The 23,565-nt window shown below is 43.0% G+C and overlaps 1 protein-coding gene across 1 annotated transcript in view; it reads right to left on the bottom strand.

Moving 5' to 3' along the window:
• Positions 1–18,774: 18,774 nt before the first annotated feature.
• GOLPH3 (golgi phosphoprotein 3) overlaps positions 18,775–23,565 on the bottom strand; it is a 31,013-nt gene continuing 26,222 nt past the window's right edge. The window contains exon 4 of the mRNA XM_036403282.2: positions 18,775–22,631. Within this exon, the coding sequence (XP_036259175.1) occupies positions 22,207–22,631 (425 nt within the window). The 3' untranslated portion in view covers positions 18,775–22,206. The remainder of the gene's footprint in view (positions 22,632–23,565) is intronic.

Below are 23,565 nucleotides of genomic sequence, written 5' to 3' on the forward strand. Positions count from 1 at the left end.
TCCCCTGTGTCTTCACTCTGCAGTGTGAGCCCGTTAGGTGCTTCCCTGTGAGGCCAGGGTTAATCCCGCACACAATTCAATGAAATGTCAGTGGCAACAGATTTGGGCGTGCAACAGAAATTCTGCCACTGCCCAAGACCCCATGTGGCCAGTGCTGCCCTGTGCCCCCGCCAGTGCAAAGTCACAGGGTATGAAGGCCTCTCTAAAAGCACTGCAACAGGAAACTAATTCAGCCCCTATTTGTGACTTTTCCCCCCTGTTTCTAGGAACCTGCCTCTGAATGATGCTCAGTTCATTATTTATCCCCATGAGAACAGACATGCTTGCTAATCACTCCTCTGTGCTGCCAGGTAGCTCTCTGGAAATGGTGCTGGCTCACAACAGCAAGATGGATGATGAGGTGAAGCAGGGTAACTCTGAGAATTATACCTTTTGACTCTCCAGTTCAAAACTGTGATTATATCCCAGTGGGACATGAAAAATTTCCAGAGGGCCCATGGCAACCAGAGTGCTGACCCCTTATTTCAGAGCACAACTTTTCCTTGTGATCAGTTCTGCTGCAAAATAATATCCAATAGCCATGCAAATGTTATTATTAACTTTAGCAGCAGTGTATGGATCAGAATCACCAATATACACATACACTAACTACTGATGACTCATTATCTTAATTTTTTAAAGATACACAAGTCCAGCCTATTTGTACAGCTCACTAAGACAAAAGAGCAGATTATGCCTGAATCACTTATTCAAATCAGAGGAATTCTGTTCATTTCAGGGATTACACCAACAGAGAAGTGGCATGGAAAGGGACAGCTTTATCTTTCTTTCCTCCCATATAACAGCATCATTTAAATCTCTCTAAAGTCAGTGGTGTCCGTTTCCCCCATTTTCTGCATCAATTACAAGACAACAATATAAAACACTGAAGGCTGGGTGCTCCTGCTGCAGAGCATTTGGCCTCTGGCAGGATTACACACAGGAGTCAAAGCTAATGCTCATAAACAACATCTTTTACTAAGCTTTCATAGGCAGCTGTTGGCCTTTGGCTTTGTGATGTAAATCAATCACCACTTACATCTTCTGATTTCAGGCCAAAAGGTTGAAAAATATATTGTGCTATATGTGTTGGGTTTATTCTGCAGATCTCTATGGAAAGGTCAGCTTTATCTACCACCAGAACCAGTCATTCTGGAGGCTGACAGCAATATTTTACATTCTCCTGTTATACATCTGAGAAACACTGCTTTTCCTCCTGCTCTTCCTGAAGGTTACGCACCTCTTAAGCAATAAGAGCATCAAAATCCTAATTAAATGGGCTTTCAGGAGTATGGATCTCCCAATGCTGATATATAAGAATTGCAGTAATTGTATTTTGCAGCCTAGTCAGATGTTGATAGCATCAGTAGCATTCTGTGTTTTTCTCAGGCACCAGCTGAGTAGAGATTTAATATATCCCTCAATGTCTTTCATACTTCACCCCCAGAGAGTGCCCAAAGTCTCATTTTGAATTGCTTTAGATAAGGGAAGAATGCTGAAACTAAAACAGTTATCTGGAAGCCAGAGGAACCTTAAAGAGGTTCTGGAGCCCAAGGAAAAAGAGAGAACCCAGAAAGCAGAGAGTAAGGTCAGATTAGGCCAATGAAATAATATTCAGCTTTTGAGATCCAAATGCTCCTGAGATCATATAAGGTTGCGTGGCTCTATCAGCAGGACTAAACTTCAGTAGCATATTTTCAGAAACATGGAGTACTTTCAGAGTGGCTACACAGCAGAATTTTGTCATCCTAACAACATTTTATCCCAATGCCATCTTCAGCAATCTGTAATTTTGTCACATTTTCCAAGAGCAAGCAGGATTTTCTACCCCCGACCCATGCCACCCTGGCAGTGTCCATCTTCTGCTGAGCTCTGGGGATGGCTGGACAGCATCCAGCAATTCAGGCAGATCGCCTGAGCTGTGACCTGCTCTCAGCTCTCCCTGAAGTCCCCAGATGTGGGGGGTTTACATTATTCTGAAGTTTTCCTGTGGCTGACTTGATAGATATTTTTTAGAGGCTTGGGGACAGAATGTCTAGCAGTAGGTACAGAGTAAGGTGTAAATGAAAAAGCACAGCATCATCATATCCAGGTAGGGTGTACATAATGCTGCCACCACTGACAGCAAAAAGTGGGGCAATAAGTTTCTGGGACTGATTAACCTGAATTATGACTTTCCCCCAGCAGCTTCCAAATTTCAGGCTGTGATTTAAAAACCTCAGCGTGAGTCCTGACACATTGTGAGCTCCACTGGCAAGACTTGTGCGTTGCTGTGTTTATGGAACAAAACTGGTACTCTTCATTTTTATTATGATATAATAATCTTCTCTCTCATCTTATATCTGCCCTTTACACAGACTCCCCCATGGACATAGCTGGTATGAAATAGACCAAGGATGAGCCACCACTGGCTGTGCTATTGTAAATTCCATTCACAAGGAGGCTGAAATGAACTATTCTACATGGAAAATTTAACCAGCATGATTACAGTAATAACCCAGAGTTATCATGGTCCTCAGGTGGGCACACTGTTCCAATTTTATTTGGAAATAATTACTTCAAAAGCAGAGCAATTTTTCCAGGATGCTGTCTTACTTTGAAGGAATGTATCCATGCTGCTTCCTCTGCAGCAGCAGAGACAGTGATTTTCTCTGCATAAGCAAAGCCCAAGAGAGGGAACACATTACATATGTCTCCTCCATAATGTGCTGGAGTAAATATGAGACTAAAAGGGCTGAAAAAGAAATCTTGGAAGTTGGATAGAGCCTTGCACAGAAAATGAAGAGTCACACCAGGCTGGGAGCCACAGTCACAATTTGGCTCTGCACAGCCTTGTGTCACTTGAAGCAGTGACATTCCACTTTGTTCCAGCTTTGATTTGGATCATCAGCCACAAACAGGAACAGCAATAATGAAAAAACAATGATCCTGATCCAAAATTTTTTCACTCCTTTCTGAAACCCTACATCTTTACAGCAAGGGGGAAAAACAAGCAAAGAGCTGTGAATCCATCAGCAGGGATTTCTCTCCATTTATACCTCTCCTGGATTTTCATAGACAAACCACAAGCCTAACTAGGATGTAAAATTCCGCAGATATAATGGGTTTCCCTCAGAGCACAAAAGTGGTCAACCCCTAAGAAGTATTTCGTTTTGATTAGTGTGAAACAAAAGCATAACTGCCCTGAACATACAGGGTGGAGAGGTAAAGACAGGAAGCAAAAGGGCCATTATCAACAAGATTTAAAATTTAAAATGGGAAAATATACACTAGATACATTTGCTATATATTGTTTGTGGATATCATGCATTAAATTTTCATTTTCTGTGAAGCTCTAAGATATGTACTCTATATAAATACTTTAAGGGACCAAAGTCAATATTACTACTCAAAGAGTCTCAGATTCAAACATGCAGCTACAACTCCACATAGAAATATTATTTTTCCAAGCCCCCGAGGGTAAAAGCCTTAGATTATTTTGGTATATATAAGACACAGTTCTCTAAAGACCTTCTTCCATGGAATTCCAAGATCAACACTTGTTTCAGTTTCAGAGGACAAATGCACCCACTAGATGATTTTGACTGTAGACAAGAGACCAAAGAAATAGATAAATCCTAAGGTTAAAATAAATCAGTCACTACAGATCTTAGAGCTTCTCATCAAGGTAAGACTTTTTGCTAATTCCTTCAGCAAATTAGTTATCCCCCTCTTTATATGGCACAGTGTTTATCAAGTCTACTCTGACACCGTGTTTGTTTTTCTTTGATTTCTGTTATTAGGTAATCAATTCCTCCCTTTGCCTACAGCAATGTCTCTGTGTGTCATAGAATTCATTAGATTTCATGGTTAAATATGTGGTCACATATATAGAACCATTTACCATTTCAAAAGCACCTTCTTCAATTTGAACTTCATCTTTGCACAAAAATCTTTATCTGCTCATACCTGTAGGAGAAACCAGAATGTTTTATTTACAATAGTTGAGTGTGTGCTGTCTCGACAGGATGATAAGGAAAGCCCTGACTGAAGCCTTTCTGCAGAGCTCCGGCACCAAGGAGTTATCAAGTAACTCTGCAATAGATACCAAGCCTTGCTTAAACATTTCTGAAGCAATCTGTCAGCAGGGAATGTCCACAGCCTTAATGCACAAATAGCAGAGGCAGTGCCTAGTCAGTATCACATTAATCAGGGGCTGTGCAAAGAGAAGTGTTTTAAGAGATTAAGGAGTTCTGGAGAGGCACTGCCCCAAGGGTACCCAGCTGCCAGCACTTCCCTGCTCCTGGGTATTGGCACTGCTCCTGCTTTCCCCCTGCTTTATCCAACACGGGCTACAGTCCACCAGAACCAAAGGGATCATCCTGATTTCATAACACAAACAACCAGTCTGATGTCCTCTCCTTGCAGGAAGCACTTGCTGCAGACAAATCCCTTAAACAGTCTGCCCGTTGTTCAATAAAATGCTTGTCACACATGTTCATCATTATAATCCTTTGCAGTCAGATAGTACCATTCTTCTGATGAGCTCAGCCTACAAATTTAGCTTGAATCTGGTCTGACATCTGCCTCCAAGTATGCTTTGATTTGAAAAATCACATTAAAACCCAGCCTAGAGTTGTCTCTGCTCGTGCATGTGGGTCTCTGTGTGCCTGGACACATGGATAGAAATTCCTAATATTTCAGTGCTGTTTGAATGAGTGCTGAGCACTGCAGGCCATCTGCCAGTAACTATTTTTCTAAACTTGGAAAAAAATAAGAAAGGAAGAGATATTTTAAAGCTTTTGCTCATAACAGCAGTGATTTTTCTGGAAATTCAAGCAGCTCTGAAAGGGATGTACCATTTCCAAAGGCAGCTCTCACTCAACAGGTTTTTTTGAGTTCTCCATATCTATATGTCTTCATATTCTACCATGTCAAATAAGGACAAAAAATTACATCTTCATCCCCAAGGTCCATATGGCAGATGCCTGTCCAAGGCATTTGGAATCTCAGATGTAAAGTGTTGAAGAAAGGAAAAATCATCTTGTTAAATCAGGGTAGGCAGAAATTAGGTGCACTGTCAGAATGTCTGAGTGGATCAGGAAGGTCTCTGTAATACTGCATATATATGTTCAGTATTCATGAGAAACTTTTTAGTTTAATCTGTCAGTTTTTAACAGTATAGTATATGCAACATCCTTTTTTGTTTATATTTCTTGTTCCTACAGGTTTGTCCCAAAATTTCATTTGTTACAGTTAGAAATCCTCCATAAAAAACTTTTCTTGGAAAAAAACATAATAAAAAACACCCAGAAGAACAAGAATATCACTAACTGCGTGGGCTGCAGTTAGTATTTATCAGACTCCCATTGCACAGGCACAGCAACCTTTCTGAATATCTTTTAATTGAGGCATTTGCACCGTAACATTTTGCTTTTGTATTTATTCTACGTCATTGTTAAAAATAAACAAACAAACAAAATCCCTAAAAATAAACATGGGGGGAAAAAGAGAGATCCAAGGCTAGCAAAATACTAACTGACTAATGAAAAAAACTGCATGTTTGAATTCTGTAGTCCTCAGAGCATATGATATGGAGACCTGTGAAGCAGCAAAAATCTCTCAGAGCTCCCAGATCTTCCCTCAGTGGTCATTTCTAGCAACCAATATTTGGTTTCCTTTTTTGGGTCAACATGTTGCTATTCAGCTTGAACTACCTGGGGTCTAGCATTCTGAAAAAGTTAATAAAAAATGTTTTCTACACAGTTCTATTTTTGTATCATATCCAAAGCCCTTCAAGCCAGAGCTGTTACTTCAAATAAATGTTTTTCTGTGCCGTTGGGACACAGGTGCGTTGTAACATAAGAAATCCAAAGGACCTGTGAATCAAATAAATCTGCAGAAATCCTGATAGAGAGGAAGAGACAAAAAGACAGACCTAGAAAATTAAACTGCTACACTGCTCCTGAAGGAGTGCAATTTACAGTGATGAAAAATGTCCTTGCAAAAAACATCATCAAAAAACTTCCAAGAGATGAAATGTCAAATACTAATGCAATATTGCTAAATATCCCCCATACAAATCCCATTTTAGTGACATTAAAGAGTCAGAAGGCAGAGAATTACCATCCAGAGAAGGGAGGAGTGAAGATATGCCTGAACAGAGATGGGTCCAGCTGTGGGTCAGAATCAGCAGCACATTAGGCTTGCCAGCCTGGTGAATTCCCACATGGAAATGAATCAGCACAAAAGATGTTTATATGCCTATTTCTTTCTGAGAGTGGGAAATGAACGAGCCTTCTCCTTATAATGAATCTGCCAGGTTTAATGGAAGTCTTAGACTGATTTTGAGTTAATTTGCTTGGAGTAAAGAAGCGTAAGTGCCATAAACACCATGAGTATCAAAGGGGTCTAAGTGACACTTGTGTGATCCAAGTGGCTGTTATGCAGGCAGCCAAAGGTCTTGCATCAGCTCATTTCTTTTTTTTTTTAAGACTTCCTTGCCAATGTCAATCTGAGCGAGTACCTGGTGCCAAAGGGATCCAGGGACACCCAGGTGCAAAGCCATCACTCCCCACCTGCACAGCGCAGCTCAGCAAGCAGCTGCTCCTGCTCCACTCCTTTAGGGAGCTGCAGCACCACAGATCCGCCCACAGGGGAGGAAAAGGCACCACAGCACCGGGTTGGTAACTCCCAGGTTATGCCCCATGTACCCAGTTTGCAAGCTGGGAATGGGGCAGAGGCACTCCTGCCTCTCACTTGGTCCCCCAGTTGGAGGCCAGCAGAGAAATAGTCCCCATCAGGTCTTTATTTCAAGGGGCCAGGCCTGCTTGGGAACACCTACAGCCTTGGCCTCTGGGGTCTTGTGTGAGACAGCCTGGGCTCTGCCAAGTTTCTCTCTTACAAACCAGACAGGTTCCTGTCTGCATAGAGACCACTGGACCGTGGGCCATGTCTGGGTACAGATACAACTTTTAAAAATTATATCGATTGCAGTATTTTTGAGGTTGTAATTACAGGGCTGGTGGAACGTCATTGAGCAAATGCCATTTCTGATGGTGCCAGATTACGTACTGGTAGACCTACTTCTGACAATTTCCATCAGTCACTTTTATATTCCTCCCTAGCCCAAGATGTAAAGTGCCAGAGTCCTTCACATCCCCTCCTGGCCTGGCATCCTGTCTGCTCTGGGACACCTGTGTGACTGGGGCTGCTGAGCACACGTATATGCCCAGCCTCATCTCATCCTTTTCCTGTGCAGTCACTCCTGCCTGTACCCATCTGGATGGTGCTGGAGAAAGCTCACACGGCCCCAGGACCATGGTTCACCAGCTTAGATCAACACAGATACAGCGATGAGGACAGCTGGCATTCATTCACAGCACCACAGAATCATTAGGGTTGGAAAGACCCCCATTGTCATCAAAGACAGCCTTTGGCAAACACCACCACGCCAACCAAGAGCCAAGTTCCACAACCAGTCATTAAATATTGTACCTGTGAGTGTAAACTTCCAAAGTCACAGAGCTGCAAACCACATCTGTCTAGGAGATCAATAATGGTTTTCCACTCTGCATTTCTGCATGGTGCCCAGACATAGAGGATAAGGCACCAAGGCAAGGAGCCTGCTGTGGGCCACCATCCTGACTGAAATGCCAGCCCAACTGTGATTCAGAACTCTTCTTCAGCTGTGATGAAAAAGTGATACTTTTGCCAAGAAAAATCTCATTGAGAGCAACACCAAAGCTATTGCTGGGGGCAGAACCCACCTGCTGTGGCAGGCACAAGGCTTCCCAGCTGAAGTGGAGGAGCCCACATCTGCTTCACTTTTCTCTACAGCTGAGCTCCCTGTAATGCAAGAAGGAAAAATATGCCATGTTGCTTCTTGGACAGAGAACATCAAGAAGAATTCACAGCTCAACAGCTGAGCTCTGCCCATCCTCTGTTTCTGCTGGCATTTCTTTGAGCTGCTGCAGCTCTGTGTAGACTAAGTGGGGACTGTGAAGCCCTGACAAAGGAGAGGGAACCAGTGGGATATTTCTATTTCTGGAATTGCCCATTAGAGAAGCTATTCTATGGTACGCAGCATGCCAGCACACTTTAAAAAGATAAATAGGAAGAAGAATATTAGCAGAGGAGAGAGGAAGCATATGTGGCCTCAAGACCATGACTCATCAGGTTAAATCAACCAGCTGAGGTCAGTGCTTCTATTTATCAGCTTTTAGTTGCAATAATGACAATGGGGACAGTGATTCTATTACTTAAATTTTACATGCTGTGAAAAATACAGCAGTGATTAATGTCTGTAACAGGCAGCTAGATGTGCTGCTTTTAGAATCTAGAAGCTATTTCAAGGTCAAGAGTTTTAGTTTTCTTTCTAAAGTGGGTTTTCAACCAGTAAAGGGAACTTCCCACAGATTTCAGGGTCTGTATTTATGGGCAATTAAAGTATTTTTTGTTCTCATCATCATCCAAAAACAGCTGAACTAGAGCTTGATAAGAAAAGCCCCACTAATTGTGCTTCTGGAGTCACCCATCATTCATGAACTGTGGGACCATGAAAGCATTGACTGTAAACTGATTGACAAACATGAGGCTATCTTAACAAACACAGAAAACATTTCTGCGATGTGCTGTTGAATTTCTCTCTGATGCCCCAGAATTTGGCTACCTAGAATCCTCACTTTAGCCAGTCTGTACCCTGGTCATTTATACCATCAGTGTGGGGGGCTCTGGACTCGATGCTGCAGGGACAGAGCCCCTCACTTTGGTCTGCTCATGGGCTGTTGCATCAGGGCACACTGAAACTCAGGCTTGAATAGGTGGGGAAAAAAACCTGTCTGAGGAAGGTCCACTTCTGCTACCAGGGTACAAACAGCCTTACATTACTCCTGTCTTATATGTGAGCTGTTACCATTTTTGCTGTGAAATTATCCCATTCTGGTCCTTAGTGTCAATTTAAAAAAAAGAAATAAACCAGAGGTATTGCTGATGGGAGGACAGAAGTCTGTAGACACGTCTGGGTACCATGTGATTGTGCAGGAGGAGAGATGCCCTGCTCTCTTCCCTTTAACCATGAAAGCACAGGACAATGAGAGGGCAAGCCCAGAGTTGGAGAGTAACTGCATTATCTGCAGTTATCTCCGATTCCCAGCAGAGAAGCAGAGGTAAGTTAAAACCGAGTGACTCATGGCTCTGATTCACCTCCCGCTGCCGCTGCCCTTCATCCACGCCACTGCCGCACGGGCAAACAGGAGCTGGGCAGATCTGCCCAGTGAAACCCAAACTGATTCAGCAGGGGAGCTCACCTCGGGCTGGCATGGCAGCCAGAGACTGAGGTTCAGTCTGGTGTCTGTGGGTAAAAACCCAGAGCAGCAGCCCAGGGGAGCCCAGCCCAGCAGCTGTGCAGAGCAGCCGGAGGCAGGCCGGGCCTGGCCCTGGGCAGCATGGCCAGGCAAACACCGAAGGAAACACACTGGGATGCAAACACACCAAAGGAAACACACTGGGATGCAAACACACCAAAGGAAACACACTGGGCTGCGAACACACCGATGGAAACACCCCCAGGACGGACAGGCCAGAGCGGGCCCAAGGCCTGGCCCACACACGGGGGAGCTCCCCGGCTGCCAGCCCAGCAAGGAGCAGGCTGAGGGGTCTGTTGGCTTATTAGCCAGCCCCTCCAGGCATTCGTGATGGTGCTCCTGTGTCCCCCTTCCCAGGCAGGTGTTGGAACGCCAGGAGTCTGAGTTCCAGCAGGCATTCCTGTTGGAGTACCAGGAGTCTGAGTTCCAGCAGGCATTCTCCCCACTGGAGCCCTGCTCCTGCAGGGCTGCTCCGGGGACAAGCCCCGTCCCTGCAGCGCTGCCCAGCCCCGCACACCCGCGGCTGTGTCTGCCTACAGCCTCCCAGCAGCCAGACACAGCCACCGGAACACAAACCTTCCACGGTAATTACAGCAAACGGTGGGGCCGGTTGGGCCTGTGCTGCAATTGCCGGCAGCAGAGATAAAACCTCGGTGCAGGCTCTCAGAGCCACTTGGATGATAACCCCACTCAGCTCAGGGCTCTCCGCAGCAGCATCCCTCTTTCAGCAATGTCAGCCAGTGTCCGTGCAGGGATTTGTGCAGAGCTACCTGCTCTCTCATTCTTCAGGTGCTTTGTTTGTTGAATTTTTCTTTCTGTTTTCTCTTGAGGCTAACTTCCAAATGAGGTACTTTGGTAAGATTTTCCCCCATAAAGCTCTCACTAGGCGCCACTTCCAAGGTTCACACTCATGAATTTCATTATTTCTGATGGAAACTGCATGCATCCCAGGTCCCTAGAGCATTGGGAGGAGGTGATTTAACTACTAATGTCAGTCTGATAATTTTCTACCTGGGTTTGGAGGCATACTCTGTGGCTGGTTCTCCACTAAGTGCTTGGTGTGTTGAATTTTTCATGGGTAAGACCTCTATGACTAAGGCATCCAGAAAGATTATTCTTTTTAAATACAGGTTAGCTACTCTTTTATTTGATTTGTGTGGGTGTTATTTCACTCAGTGCTTGTGTCTTGTGACCCACTTACAGGCTGAAACAGGCTCTAGTGAACTTTCATGCCTGTATATTCCTGTTGCTCTTAACTTACCTCAAAAAACCAAAATAAAAACAACTTAAAAAAAAAAATAAAACCAAACCTAAACCAACCTCTGGGGCAGCTATCTTTGAGGTATAAATTAGAGGCTCTTCTGTATAAGTGATTGTAAAAGTGTTCAACTTGTGTGTCTCATGGGCTATGACAGTGAAGTGGGGTCCCAGCAGGTCTTGGGGTGCTGGGCTTTTCTAGAAGGATAACTAGTGGCAGGGACTGTCATGAGCTTTTGTCAGCCCTTGTAAAAATTCATGTCCCACATCCAAGACGATCACAGACCGAGGGCATCTCCTGATTTACGTGTGGCATTTGGGGTGAAGCCATGGCAAAGGCTCAGGTGCTCCTCACCTACCTCCAAATCTTCCCCCAGGCAGGAGAGAGCACTGGGAGAGCTTCCAAGATCCCTTTGGAAGGAGTTTAAAAGAAAAGGAAAAGAAAGCCTATTTCTACTCCAAAACAACAGTGCCCTTGTGGGGAGCTGTGTTGGTGCCTAGCACTTTATTTTACTGGTATAATTGTGCCAGGAGAATGTGTGTGCTCTTCTGCACAGACATGTTCTTAAGCAGTTCAGTCTGTCTTTGAAGAAGTTCTGAATTTACTTCATTTCAATGCCAATGCATCTTCAGAGGGAAAATATCTCAATGTAATGGCTGGAAGATAGTCAGGATACTTGCCTTGGAAATGTAGAGCCCTTGCACAGTATCAGCACCACAATAATCTCATCTAAATGAAGTTAGTGAAGCATGAAAAAGAAGTGTAAGGCTCTCAGTTTCCTGCCATCTCCTTTTCTGGTGAGACATCATGGCAGGATGTCTCACCAGAAAATCTGATGTAGCCAAAACCCATGATACACAGTGGGTAACAGATACAGGGTTTGGTGAGGAGATGGGACTTGATTTACTGACAGTCTCTCCTCACCTTCAAAGTAGCATTCTTAACAGCCATGGCACAAGCTCCTGGAGCTTCAAGGAGCGGCTTATCCATCTCAGAGAATGTCGAGTGATGATGTAGATATGTAGTGACTCTTTACAACTTGGAATACCTGACTTGTGTGGAATACTGTGCATTTTACTTTGGTTTGGGTTGGGTTTTTAGGAACCACGTGATACAGCAGATCATGAAGGAAAGCTAACAGGAAAGCAAAGTGACTCATTTGAGAAAACACAGAGCGGAGACTAAGAATTGTCCCTTCAGTCCCAGAAGTAAGAGGCACCTAAGTAAGGTGCATTTAATGTAAAAATTTGAGAAGTTCAGCTCATGCATTAGAGAACGCAGAAACTTAAATGTTGGGTGTTTACTGAAACATCTACATGGTCTGTCCTGTGATAGAAGCTGGAGACATCACGTCCACATAAACAGAGGCAACAAGGACAAGAATTGAACCAATATAACATTTTTACAATCACTTACAAATAGAGGCAACATGAACAAGAATTGTCATGGTGTAACATTTTTACAGTCACACAGAACAAACTGTCTTCCAAAGGCAACAAATGCTTTCAGAGCCACTGATTTCCCTGGGCACTGGGGTCAGCCTGTGCTTCCAGTGAGTTCAGTTCAAAGCTTCCTTTCTGTTCCATCCTGTCTCTGGCACATCCCACTGTGTACCCAGGGATCCAGTTTCCAGTGGCTGCTGTAAAATACTCTTTTTGAAAACTTGGAGCACCTGTTTTAAAACTTCCCCTTCCTTTTCCCAAAGATTTGGAAAAGTTGGTTCACATGCCCTCTGGCTTAAAGCAGACAGCAAGACTGAAAGTGGTGGGTAGTTTCTAAAGAAATCTGGAACGCCTACATGCTTTTAAATTATATAGCTATGTGCACACTTAATTTAATTAAAAAACAATTACCACAATTTATGATGTGAGTACAACTGTTTAGCAAACCAGAATTGCAGCTGAGTTTGCTTTTTAAGTTTTCTTTTTTGTTGTTGTTTTTGAGTGTAAGTGATCCTGGCTGATGTTTCTCCTTATGCAATAATGAAAGTTTGTTAGGACAGGTGCTCTGGTTGCTAATTTCTGAAGTGGCATTAGACTTTTTCTCTTCCTGAGGCAGGTTGGACAGAGGTGGCAATTTCTTATTGGACTTAAATGATGTTGAATTGAAAAACAGGAGACTACAAGAACTTATGCTGAACATTATGCTGTAAATGAAAGAGTCTCTTACTGTGCAGAGCAGTACAGCAGGAGTGATCCCTGCAGGGAATACAAGTTCATGCTACACCACTAAATTCCTTGATATTCATTCATAGAAATGAATGTGCATTAATTAGGAAAGGCAAGTATTTCACCAGTGCAGATATGCTATCCTGTCTTTGAAGAAAGCAATACGTGTATGTATTTGCTGAAAATATCCCATAAATTCATGTTCTGAAAAATAATTTCTCACCTCCCTTTATTTAACAGAAGTATCCACAATTTTCGTCATGAAGAAGCGAAAATAACTAGAAACAACACCCATGGATTTGAAGGACATTGCAAAAGCTTGAAAAACTTCTCAGCTCTGCTATTCTCACAGTAGTGGGCAGAAGTGCAGCATTTCTGCCTCTCCCCACATACCTCATGCCAAACTACAGGCAGGTGCCTTCCTTGGGGATTGCTGCCTGGATGAGACCTCTTGTTGCATTATCTGCCTGATGCTGTCACCATCTTGCAAAAGAAGTATTAACTGTGGCAGTTTGGCTGGCAATAACTCCAGTTTATCTGTCAAATTAGACATTGAAAATCTGCATCTAAATCCAGTCCCATGAAAGAACTGAGCAAAGCTTCTGGTACATGTGAAAATTAGGGGCATTCAGGACAAAGCTGAATAATATTGTGAGGACTGAATTTCTGCTGCTCTAAGAAAATGAGCAGACCACCCTCTGTTTCCCTGCTATTTGACCAACCTTTTGAGCAGGAAGCTTGTTGGAGTATCCAACTTAGCAGCCACAGTCCAAGCAATGAAACTGATCACAGGATTACAGAAATATTAGCTGAGAAGGACCTTTGGAGGTCATCCAGCTCAACCTCCCACTTGGAGAAGGGTTTTTGCCAGCACTGGATCCGGTCAGCTGTGGCTTTGTCTAGACCAGTGCATAAGACCTCCAAGGATGGAGCTACCACAGCGCCTCTGGTTAGTCTATTTCAGGGCTGTAGCACCCTCCCAGGGAAGAAATTTTCCTGAAGTTCAATCTGAAACTCTGAAAGTGCAGTTTGATGTTATTACCCACTAGTGTATTATCTGCTGCTACTGAGATGAGTTGATGCCTGCTAGTTTTTTAATTCCCCTACCAAGCAGTTGTGGACCCCTAGTCCTTCTCTTCCCCAGATTAAAATATCCCATCTCTTTCTACCTCTTCTTGTAACCATGTCCCCCAGGCCCAGGATCATCCTGACTGCCCCTTGCTAGACCTTATTTCCTCAACTTTCTTTCTGAACCAGGGTACCCCAAGCCACACCTCACATGGTATTACTAATGTTGATAAGCTCTTCCACAACTTCTTTCCCAAAAATGATGAGATGGTGTTGAAAGCTCTCTGAAGCCAAACATTCATTGTTACTCCCCTCCCAGTCCCCACAGGAGGCATTTCATCACAAAAGGCAATTTTGTCAGTCAGGCCAAGCTGGATTTAATGAATCTTGGACCATTCCCGAGTGCCTTCCTGCCCTATTACATTTTTGGAATGGCCTCAAGAAGCTGCATTACCTGCACCTCCACAGGATTCAAGATAAGGCTGACTGTAACCTGCTCTCCACCTCAGACAGGCACAACACTGGCCCAGTCCCCAAGGCCTTCTCTGAGTCACTGTGGTTATTCCCAGCTGAATCTGTCCATCACTGTCAGCTTGGGGTGAATCCCATCCAGCTGTATGGATCTGTACATCCAACCTCCCTGAGCAGTCCCTGATGCTGGCTGCCCGCCTCCATCCCAAGCTCTTGGGGCACACCCTGAGCTCTGGGGCAGGCAGAGGAGAGCACACATCAGTGTTTCCTCATCTCTCATGCCACTTGGTTGTCTCCCTCACTTTCAGACTCACAGTGCTCACTATGGGCTGCCTCATCTGGGAACACCACACGTGGTGCTGCCTTGTGAACCTGACAGATCCCCAGGGCTGAGAGAAGGAAGCCCAGGGACATGAGGCTCCTATTCTTGGAGAGAGGAAGAGCCTGGGAGCAGAGCAGCTCCCACAGCAGCCTTGACAGTTGGCTGCAGATCTGAAACAGGCAAGTGGCAAATCTGCAGAGCCCTGGGCAGCTCAGAGACATTGACGTGGGAGAGCTGGGACTCATTTGACTGTATAAGCGAAGAGCTAGGACCAAGCAGAACTAAACCTCATTCATTACTGCAACCCCACAGGGTTTCTGAACTCCTTTCTGTGCTGCTGATGAACAGAGCCTGCAAGACACACTAAGAAGAGCATAGTAACCAAACTGCTTGTACCTCTAGTTATCTCTGAAGCAATTACCTTCAGAGGACATACTTCAATTAAGGCTGCTGCTTCTCTCTATCGCTGTGCAGAGAAATTGAAAATGTGCCAGACGTATCTGCCATGTGTGGCTCACAAATCCTTAACCCTTGTGCTGACTGTCAGCCATATGTGATCTTGGCAGAAAGTCCTGTCCAAGAAGAAAAAACTTAAAATTTTTAAAAAAGGATACTTCAGTACAATCAAAAGACAACTTTGTCTCCTCTTAAAAGATAATGCTAGGAGGTGGTTCAAATGTCTACAAATGCTGTGTGCAAATTTCTTTGCATATCAGTACTGCTTGTACATTCTGATGTTTTTTGATGAGCATCTCAGATTTGGGTATATTAAAATGTGTGCAAATCTTCAGCTGGATCTCAGAAGGAAGCTCCCCATAGCTAGAGCCTAACATCAGGCAATATCCTTGCAGCGAGGCATCTACTAATGCAGCGAATTTAGCTCCGTTTCCTGTTTGCAACATATCCAACAAACAGACCCCAGCTGTTATTACGTGTTTATAATTGCATTTTATTTCAGGCCTGTTTTATTTGTACGTATTCCAGCCTGAGGAAGGTCACGTGCACTCCCTTGTTTCAAGCAGAGCCGCTCGCCCGCGTGGTGTGACGCTTTCCGGGCTGAGCGGGACCTTGGTGAGCAGCTGCTGCTCCCTCCCACGCAGGCACAGGCGCAGCCCCAGACACATCTGCGGCGTGGGCACAGCCAGACTCTCACTGCACAGCTCCCCTGCCTCCTCTGCTGTGCTCCAGGGATAAATCCCCACCACAGAGGTCTCCCTGGCACACGGAGTTGGACTGCTGGGGGAGCAGGCTCCAGGGGAGGACGCTCAGGTCTGCCATGGATGTGAAGTTCATGGTGTGCCAGAATGGAGACTGGCTCCCACATCACCTGAGAGAGTGTTCCCAGCCTCTGGCCCACAGCCAATGCCAAATGCACTAGGAGTGAAGAGAAATGAAGCATGTATCCATACAAGATCTTAGGAAGGGTAATGACCAGAGGAATCCCAAATCTTTCCAGGACAGGAAGCTCCCTTGGACCAGTTTTTGTTCAGACAACAGTGTGACTTCTCTGCCAAGGACTTGGCTTACTGCCACTGCTGAGTGGGTTACCATAAGATTCCTGCTTGAAAAATGATCTGGCTTTGATAAATTTCTTCTGCAAATTCTCTGAAAACAGGTTTGAGATTTTTAATAGTGTGTAGAAGTTGCTCTGTTTAGCACTGCAAAACCTATTCATGACTTAAATTGTATTTTTCAGAAGTGTCTGAAGTCCTGAGAAGTTTAAGAAGTCAAAGCAGGATTCCAAAAACTGGTTGAGACATGATTTGGTTTCATTTGAACAGTCAGGAAACAAAGAAGGACCTATAAAGATGCCCTGGCAGTAGCAAAGAAAGCTTATAAACTGCCTGTCATTGCACTTTACAACCACCAAAGTCTTAACATCTAACTTCAAGATCAATCCCATGTCAAAGGGACAAAAAAGCCAAGATTTAAAAAAATGTAAAAAAGCAAGGGGCAGCAGAATACAAATCTTGAAGGATAGTGCATTAGATGATGGCAAATCCTTCTTGAGCAGACATCAGATGCACTAGATGAGAATTAACTGAATGATGAATTGGTAATCAAAAAAACAAATGAAAGACCAAAACATTTTAGTACATCATGCCACAGAAATGGCTCATTCCATCACACTGTTAGTGTAATTATACCCTTCTCCCACTCATCCCTTTTAATCACATAATATACACATAAAGAAACCTTGTAAATAATGTGTGTCTACACCTTTGGAAAAATAAATACCCAAACAGAGCTGCTTCTTTGACCTGCAGCACAAACTCAACTCTTTTAACAAGCAGAGAGCCCAAAAGAGAAAATTACTGTTGTATAGAATACTCTCACTGTAGGAAAAGCTTGAGTGAGAGATAGCAAGTCCTTGAAGCACTGGCTCACAAAATCTACTTATATTAGAGAACTAGTAAAATCATCACTCTCAGCTGCAAGTTCTCCATGCTGCATGGACTATAACTTGCTTTAGAAGCTGGCAAAGAGAAGTTTCAAGATAAATTAGTGCCAGGTTGTGCTCACCTTAACAAACCAGGTGTTATGAGTTGTAGCAGGCCACCAGCTGCTTCAGTTCAGCCATCAAGGCAGCTACTTTTGACAAACCCATTTGCTGAAAATGAGGAGGCTCCTTGAGGCTTTGATGGGGAATCAACTCAGGTGCTTTAATTAAGCTACGACCTTCCAATTTACTAGACAGATGGGCTTTGATCCCATGATACTATAGTAGTAAACAGCTATATGCCCTAACCAACAGGCCTCTGCCTAAGGCTCCGGTACATAACTAATGCACACCAATGAGCTTGCAATTCACTATGATCCTAAAACACAGGACTATGTGCCACATCCACTTGTTTCTTGAACACTTCCAGGAATGGTGACTCCACCACCTCCCCGGGCAGCCCATTCCAGTGCTTAACCACCCTTTCAATAAAAAAATTCTTCCTGATGTCCAACTTGAACCTCCTGTGGCACAACTTGAGGCTATTTACCCTTGTCCTGTCACTTTTTCCCTGGGAGAAGAGCCTGAGGCCCACCTGGCTACACTCTCCTTTCAGGGAGTTGCAGAGAGTGACAAGGTTCCCCCCTGCACCTCCTTTTCTCCAGGATAAACATCCCCAGCTCCCTCAGCTGCTCTTCAGAGAATTTATGTCCCAGACACTTCCCCAGCTGTGTTCCCCTCCTCTGGACACACTCCAGCACCTCAAATGTTCCCACTGAATTACGGGGCCCAGAACTGGACACAGAACTCCAAGTCTGGCCTCACCAGTGCTGACTACAGGGGGACAATCACTGCCCTGGCACTTCTGGCCACATTGTTGCTGAAGTCACCAAGCAACAAGCCAAGAAACAAAAACCAGAGTCCAGAGTCAGGGGAGAAAAAAGTTGAAACAGCAAATTATCTGGAAGTACAGAAAGGTGGAGGTTAGGGAGAAAGCCAAAGGCTACTATTTATCAGCATTTCTTTCCCTAGTTTTGTCTGCTGTTCTGGGACCCAGGTTTTCCTGTGTTTCTACAGCAGCTTTCTTCAAGGTCAGAAGACATTTCTTACCATCAGCTTTCCACAGGCTTCATGCTGCTGCTCTGTGGGCAGGAGAAAGCAAGATCCACTGTGAGGAAACTCCAGATCTTACTCATAAATTAACACGGACAGCAGCTTTGACTAGGCTTCTTCCCCAACCACTGCCCCAAGGCAGTCACCCCATACACACGCCTGAGATCTCACTTTAATACTTACAAAGCACCTGACAGCATAATTGTTAATGCATTAAGCATTTCCACAGAGTAAACTTACTTTTTCCAAAATTCTTTTCAAAAATAAATTACTTAAAAAAAAAATTCATACTTCTCTGAAGCTGGAAACCCCCCTCCATATAAAAAGGTGGACAATAGGGATAACTGGGACATAACAGAATTAGGCTGCCTGAACTGCCTAGAGCCCAGCTGAAGGAGAGCTAAGGCTTTGATGAAAACCTTTAAAAAAAGTTCTTTCTCAAACTGGTGAATAATGCAGCCTGAGGAAAAACTGGAAATTACTTAGCAAATGAAAATATATATCCTTTAGGTATTGCATGCATGTGATACGCAGTAACCACCTGCAGCTGATAGCATGAAAGAGTGCTTTATTTTGTTACAGTACAGATTCAGTCCAGTTCACAGAGAACACATCAGTTAATACATATCTTCACCTTGTAGGAGAAATGGGCATGAACACACGAGCACACAGTCAGCAGCCTTTTACCGCCACTTATGCAAATTTTGCCTCAAAAGCATCATTTATAGTACACACGTTTCACTACCAGTCCATGTAACAGCACTGTAATGCCAGCTCTAGAAACACAGGAAAGGACAATGTCAAGCTCAAGGACTGTGAAAATGTGTGTGTGTGTGTGTGTGTGTGTGTGAGTGTGTGTGTGTGTGTGTGTGTACACTGCTTAATGATTTAACTTTCAAAATCCTGGTTTTGACTTGAAAGTTTGTTTTAAAAAAATGTGTCCCTGAATAATACATGCTGTTCCTTGAGGCATGTGTTCAAGTTCACGCTTTGGGTAAGAATCTTCACTTGAGCAGCCACTGAGAGCTGAGGGTTTGGAGTAGACAGAACTGTCTGGAAACCAGGTAGGTCTCCGTGAGCTGCAGTAGCAGCCCAGGTAGAAGGGTACCTGAATCTCATCAACACAGTCTCCCGTGTTTAGCCATTTTTTAAAACCTGAAATAGCAACAAAGGCAACAATGTCAGCCAAATCAGTTCCTATTAACCTACCAAACTTACCTTCCTGGAGGTTTTGGGCTTTTTGAAGCACAATTTTAGAACTCAGGACTCCAAAAGCTCATCTATTTCCCCTGCACATCCAGGCTTACACCAGGTGGTCCAGCAAAAGACACTGTTGTTCTTCCCAAACCCTTCCTCACTTACATCCAATTTCTTTGTCATGTCCAGCACAGACTCTCCCCATCACGGTCAGAGGTCCTATCTAAGCAAAATAAAGCTGATAAATACTGTGTGCAGTTATCCTCTGTGTGGAAAAAAAACCCCCCAAAAACCACAAAACCCCAAATAATCTTTCAAGGGGGGGATTAAAAAAGAATTCTAAACCATCGATTTCTTCTAAACCATGTAGACCATAAGGGTACTAAAACTCCAATATCCCCCACAACCAAACATGAAACCAGCAGGAAAATGGAAAATACTCACAGGATGAAGAGAGGCCAGAAAAAGGACTGTGAAGGATACTTTCAGTCTGAAGCATGCTTCAAGTAGCTTAGATTTTCAAAGCCATTTTAAAAGTTTTGTGCACATAACTTGCTGCTCCTGCACACTCCACCATTTTTCTGACCTTTCTGCCTAATTACTTCCTCCTCCTCTCAAAGAGCAACAGAAAATGAGAAAACAGATCACATGAGAGACAATGAAAGCTGTGAGCTGCATCTACTAGCAAGTATACAGAAAGTATTCCATAAGCTGTCAAATATAAGAGCAACACAGCAATTTTCATTTTCCTTCCACTTAAAAGCAATCACAGCTTGAAATGTTTAAAAAACAATGTCCCAAGTTCATGCCCAAGCCACTCAAAGTTTTCAACACAGCATCTTACAAGTGAGAGAATACTGTTTGTCTTTTTATTTGTAAACCAGAGTTTGAAATACTTTACAATATACTTTTAATTTCATTTGTCTAAAGAAATAGCATTAAGAACTGAAAGAACAGTGTGCCATTAAATGTCAAGGACCATATTTTTAAAAACCTTTCTTAAAAAAGGTTCTAGAGGTACGATGAATTTAAGTTGCATTTTAAAGTCAACTACTCAAGCATATCAATGATTGAAAATGAAGTGCAAAATTGGAAATCCAGTCACAGATGAGGCTGTAGAGCTGTGCTCAAGACTGAAGAGGTCTACCTAGGGCAGGCACAGTTGCACACTCCCCAAATTAATTCAGCCTGTCCCAGCAATGAATCCTGCAGATCTGAGCAACACCACTGATTAAGTCAGTTTGAACTACTTAATATAAATTCTCCCTTTCTAATAAGAAGGATATAAACTAAAGCTTTCAGTTAGGCAATAAAACCTTTCTAATTAGCAACAAAAAAGTATAAGTGACATGCTTACTCTGTTTCAGGCACTTTCAAGATCATAGTTTATTTACTGTAGGTAAAAAGCTAGTATACAGATTAAGGGATCTCTTAAATTTCAACTCTACAGTTATACACCATCTAGTATTCTTGTTCTGAATATTAACCAAAAGGTTTCTAAACACCTGTAAGCCCCACTATAAATCTGCATTGGTATGATGAAAAAAGTATAGAAATCAATGCTTAATTCTTTCAATGCATAATATTTACACTGTGAAATCAATGGGAAATAACAAGCAGCGGCAAAGAGGCAATAAATTTTAAAAAGCCAGGGTTTTATATAGGTTTTGGGTTTTTTTACAATAGTGTGCTAATCAGCATAATTGTATATATAAAAATTAAAATATAGCTGAGCATCCCATTACAGAAATCTGAATTCTCTGAACTGCTGCCATTACTTGCTAACCATTTACATGCAACACCTGCTAGGACTGACTTTTTGTTTTTGAAGTGTAAAATAGTTCAAGGTTTATGAGACAAACATTAATTTGTGTACAAAACCAAAAACTGCACTCAAGAATTGTACTGGTCATGAGTCTTTTCCACACAGAAGTGGAGGGAAAGAAGAAAGTACCAATGATAGAAAGCAGTCTCTTTCCATTCACTAATTTTCAAAGGCAATGCATAGACTGAGAATACCTGGATGGCAAACTCCAGAGACTCTGGAAAAAAACAGCTTTCACACACAGGACCTCTGCAGGAGGCCTTTCTTTGCATCAGATGGCAATGGCTGACAGCAAATAAGGGGCACCAGGTGTACAAGTAAGTAGATCTTGCAAAATACTAAGATGGGGCAGTTGTTAATATACAATTTGAACTATATATACACAATATAATGGAATGTATCCCCTCCCAAAACCAGTTTATGAAACAATTGGACCTTTCTATACTAGCGTTATGACTCAGCTATCATTCTAATGAAAATATAAGTACACAAGAGACCTGCGTGAAAATTAAAATTTATGGGGCATTTTACAGGAACTATTGACAAAGCTGCTTAATGTCATTTCTGATTTTTAAGTAATTTTGTTATATGTAATTGAAAATATCTGTGTATAAAATGTCCTGACAGACACTTCAACATGGAGCTTTGGTGACAAACCACTTCAATAACAACGAGGTGAAAAATTAAACAAAGTATTTAAGGTAACTCAAACTGAATAGGAAATGGAATGCCAATATGGCAGTTTACCCTTCTTCTGTTGTTTTAAACAGGAAAGTCTCTTGTACCAGCAAAATCCTGTATACAGATAGAGAAGTAGGGAATACACCACTTATAATTCCCATTAAACAAAAACCCATTCATCATGTGAGAAGGTACAATTACAGAAAACATGAATAGTCAATAAAAGAGAAAAAAAACTGGTTTACATGAAAGAAGAGAGAACGCTTCAGTCTGAATGCAGTTACTTTGTGAAAGCTGCTACAACAGCCCACAGAACCTCATTCGTGTTGGTTTTCATACATTCAACCTCAGGGTCTAAATCCAGGAGCTGCCGCACTCTCTTTGTGGCTAAATCATACTGCTCATCCAGGAGGGGGGCAAAAGCGTTCTCCAGGACGTCTGAGGCATGGGCTAAGTACACGAGCGCCAGCAAGCGCTTGTCCATGCGGTGGGGGTCGTTCACCCACTTGTCAAGAACTGCCTCCTGAACCTTCTTGATGAGGCGCTGTTTGATGTTGTTGTTGGTGAGAGGGTGCGTGGTCATGTCAAAAAGAAGGAAGTTCTGTTTCTCTGTTGTCAGTACACCTTTTTCCACTAGATTTTTAGCTAACCGCTCACGGACATTTCGTAGTTGGTAGTGCAACTTCAGTGGGTTCCATGTTTCACCTGAAACAGCAAGAAAACCACACAACAGTCAGACAAAGTTTAAGCTGCACTGCTGCAGTGATTTTTCTTTTCCCCTCTGTGGTACAGAATGGGCTGTCAAAATCATATAGCAGACTACAAGACACTGTGCTCCTGTCAGCATTTCTCTGATCCCTGCCATGGAGGCAGAGACCAGGAGAACCTCCTTGGAGCAGCTCTGGGGTACTGTGACAGTTTGGATGAAACGACAGCTAAGCCACGTCTTGATTGCAGATATGAAAAATAAACAAAAACCTTGTCTTGTAAAATAAAAAAAAATCAGTTCTGCAGAATTTATTTATGTAACAATAAAAATAAAGTACAATTAAGCACCTTTCTACAGTCTTTTACCACGTCAGAGACCAGGAGAAGTGTTACTGCTTTTCTTCTGCCACAGAGACAAGCTAATGCACAGTTACCCAGTGAATGTCTTTATTTCTGCAGGTTTCCACTCCTCTCCCCCTTCCTGCCTCCACCATATGAAACAGTGACCATGCCCTGTGAGAATGTGTGTGGCACAGGTGTGCCCACATGAACCACATATTAGACAGAGTCTTTAATGCTTCTATATAAATTATTTCTAATGCCTTTTGTTACAGCAGCAGAACTGGGCCCTTCAGAGTGTGTGACTGTATGCAGAGAGGAAATTGACAAAGGACAAAGTCAGCATCAACAGCTCCAACTAAAACTGTTTATCACTGAGAATTCTACCTTTGCTTAAGAGCTTATTTAACAGGCTAAAAATTTTAATTCCAGATTACTTAAGAATTTATCATAATCCCCTCCTGATGTCAAAGACTATGCATTTTAAGGGGCAAGAAAAGGAACAGCTTTAAGTATTTCTTACATAGATGGAGGTTTTCCATAAATGATATGAGAATTTCTGTACCAAACTTTAAAACATTTATTGGTTAGC

The sequence above is a fragment of the Molothrus ater genome, chromosome Z (assembly GCF_012460135.2).
Source record: "Molothrus ater isolate BHLD 08-10-18 breed brown headed cowbird chromosome Z, BPBGC_Mater_1.1, whole genome shotgun sequence".
In the NCBI taxonomy this organism is placed as follows: Eukaryota; Metazoa; Chordata; class Aves; order Passeriformes; family Icteridae; genus Molothrus; species Molothrus ater.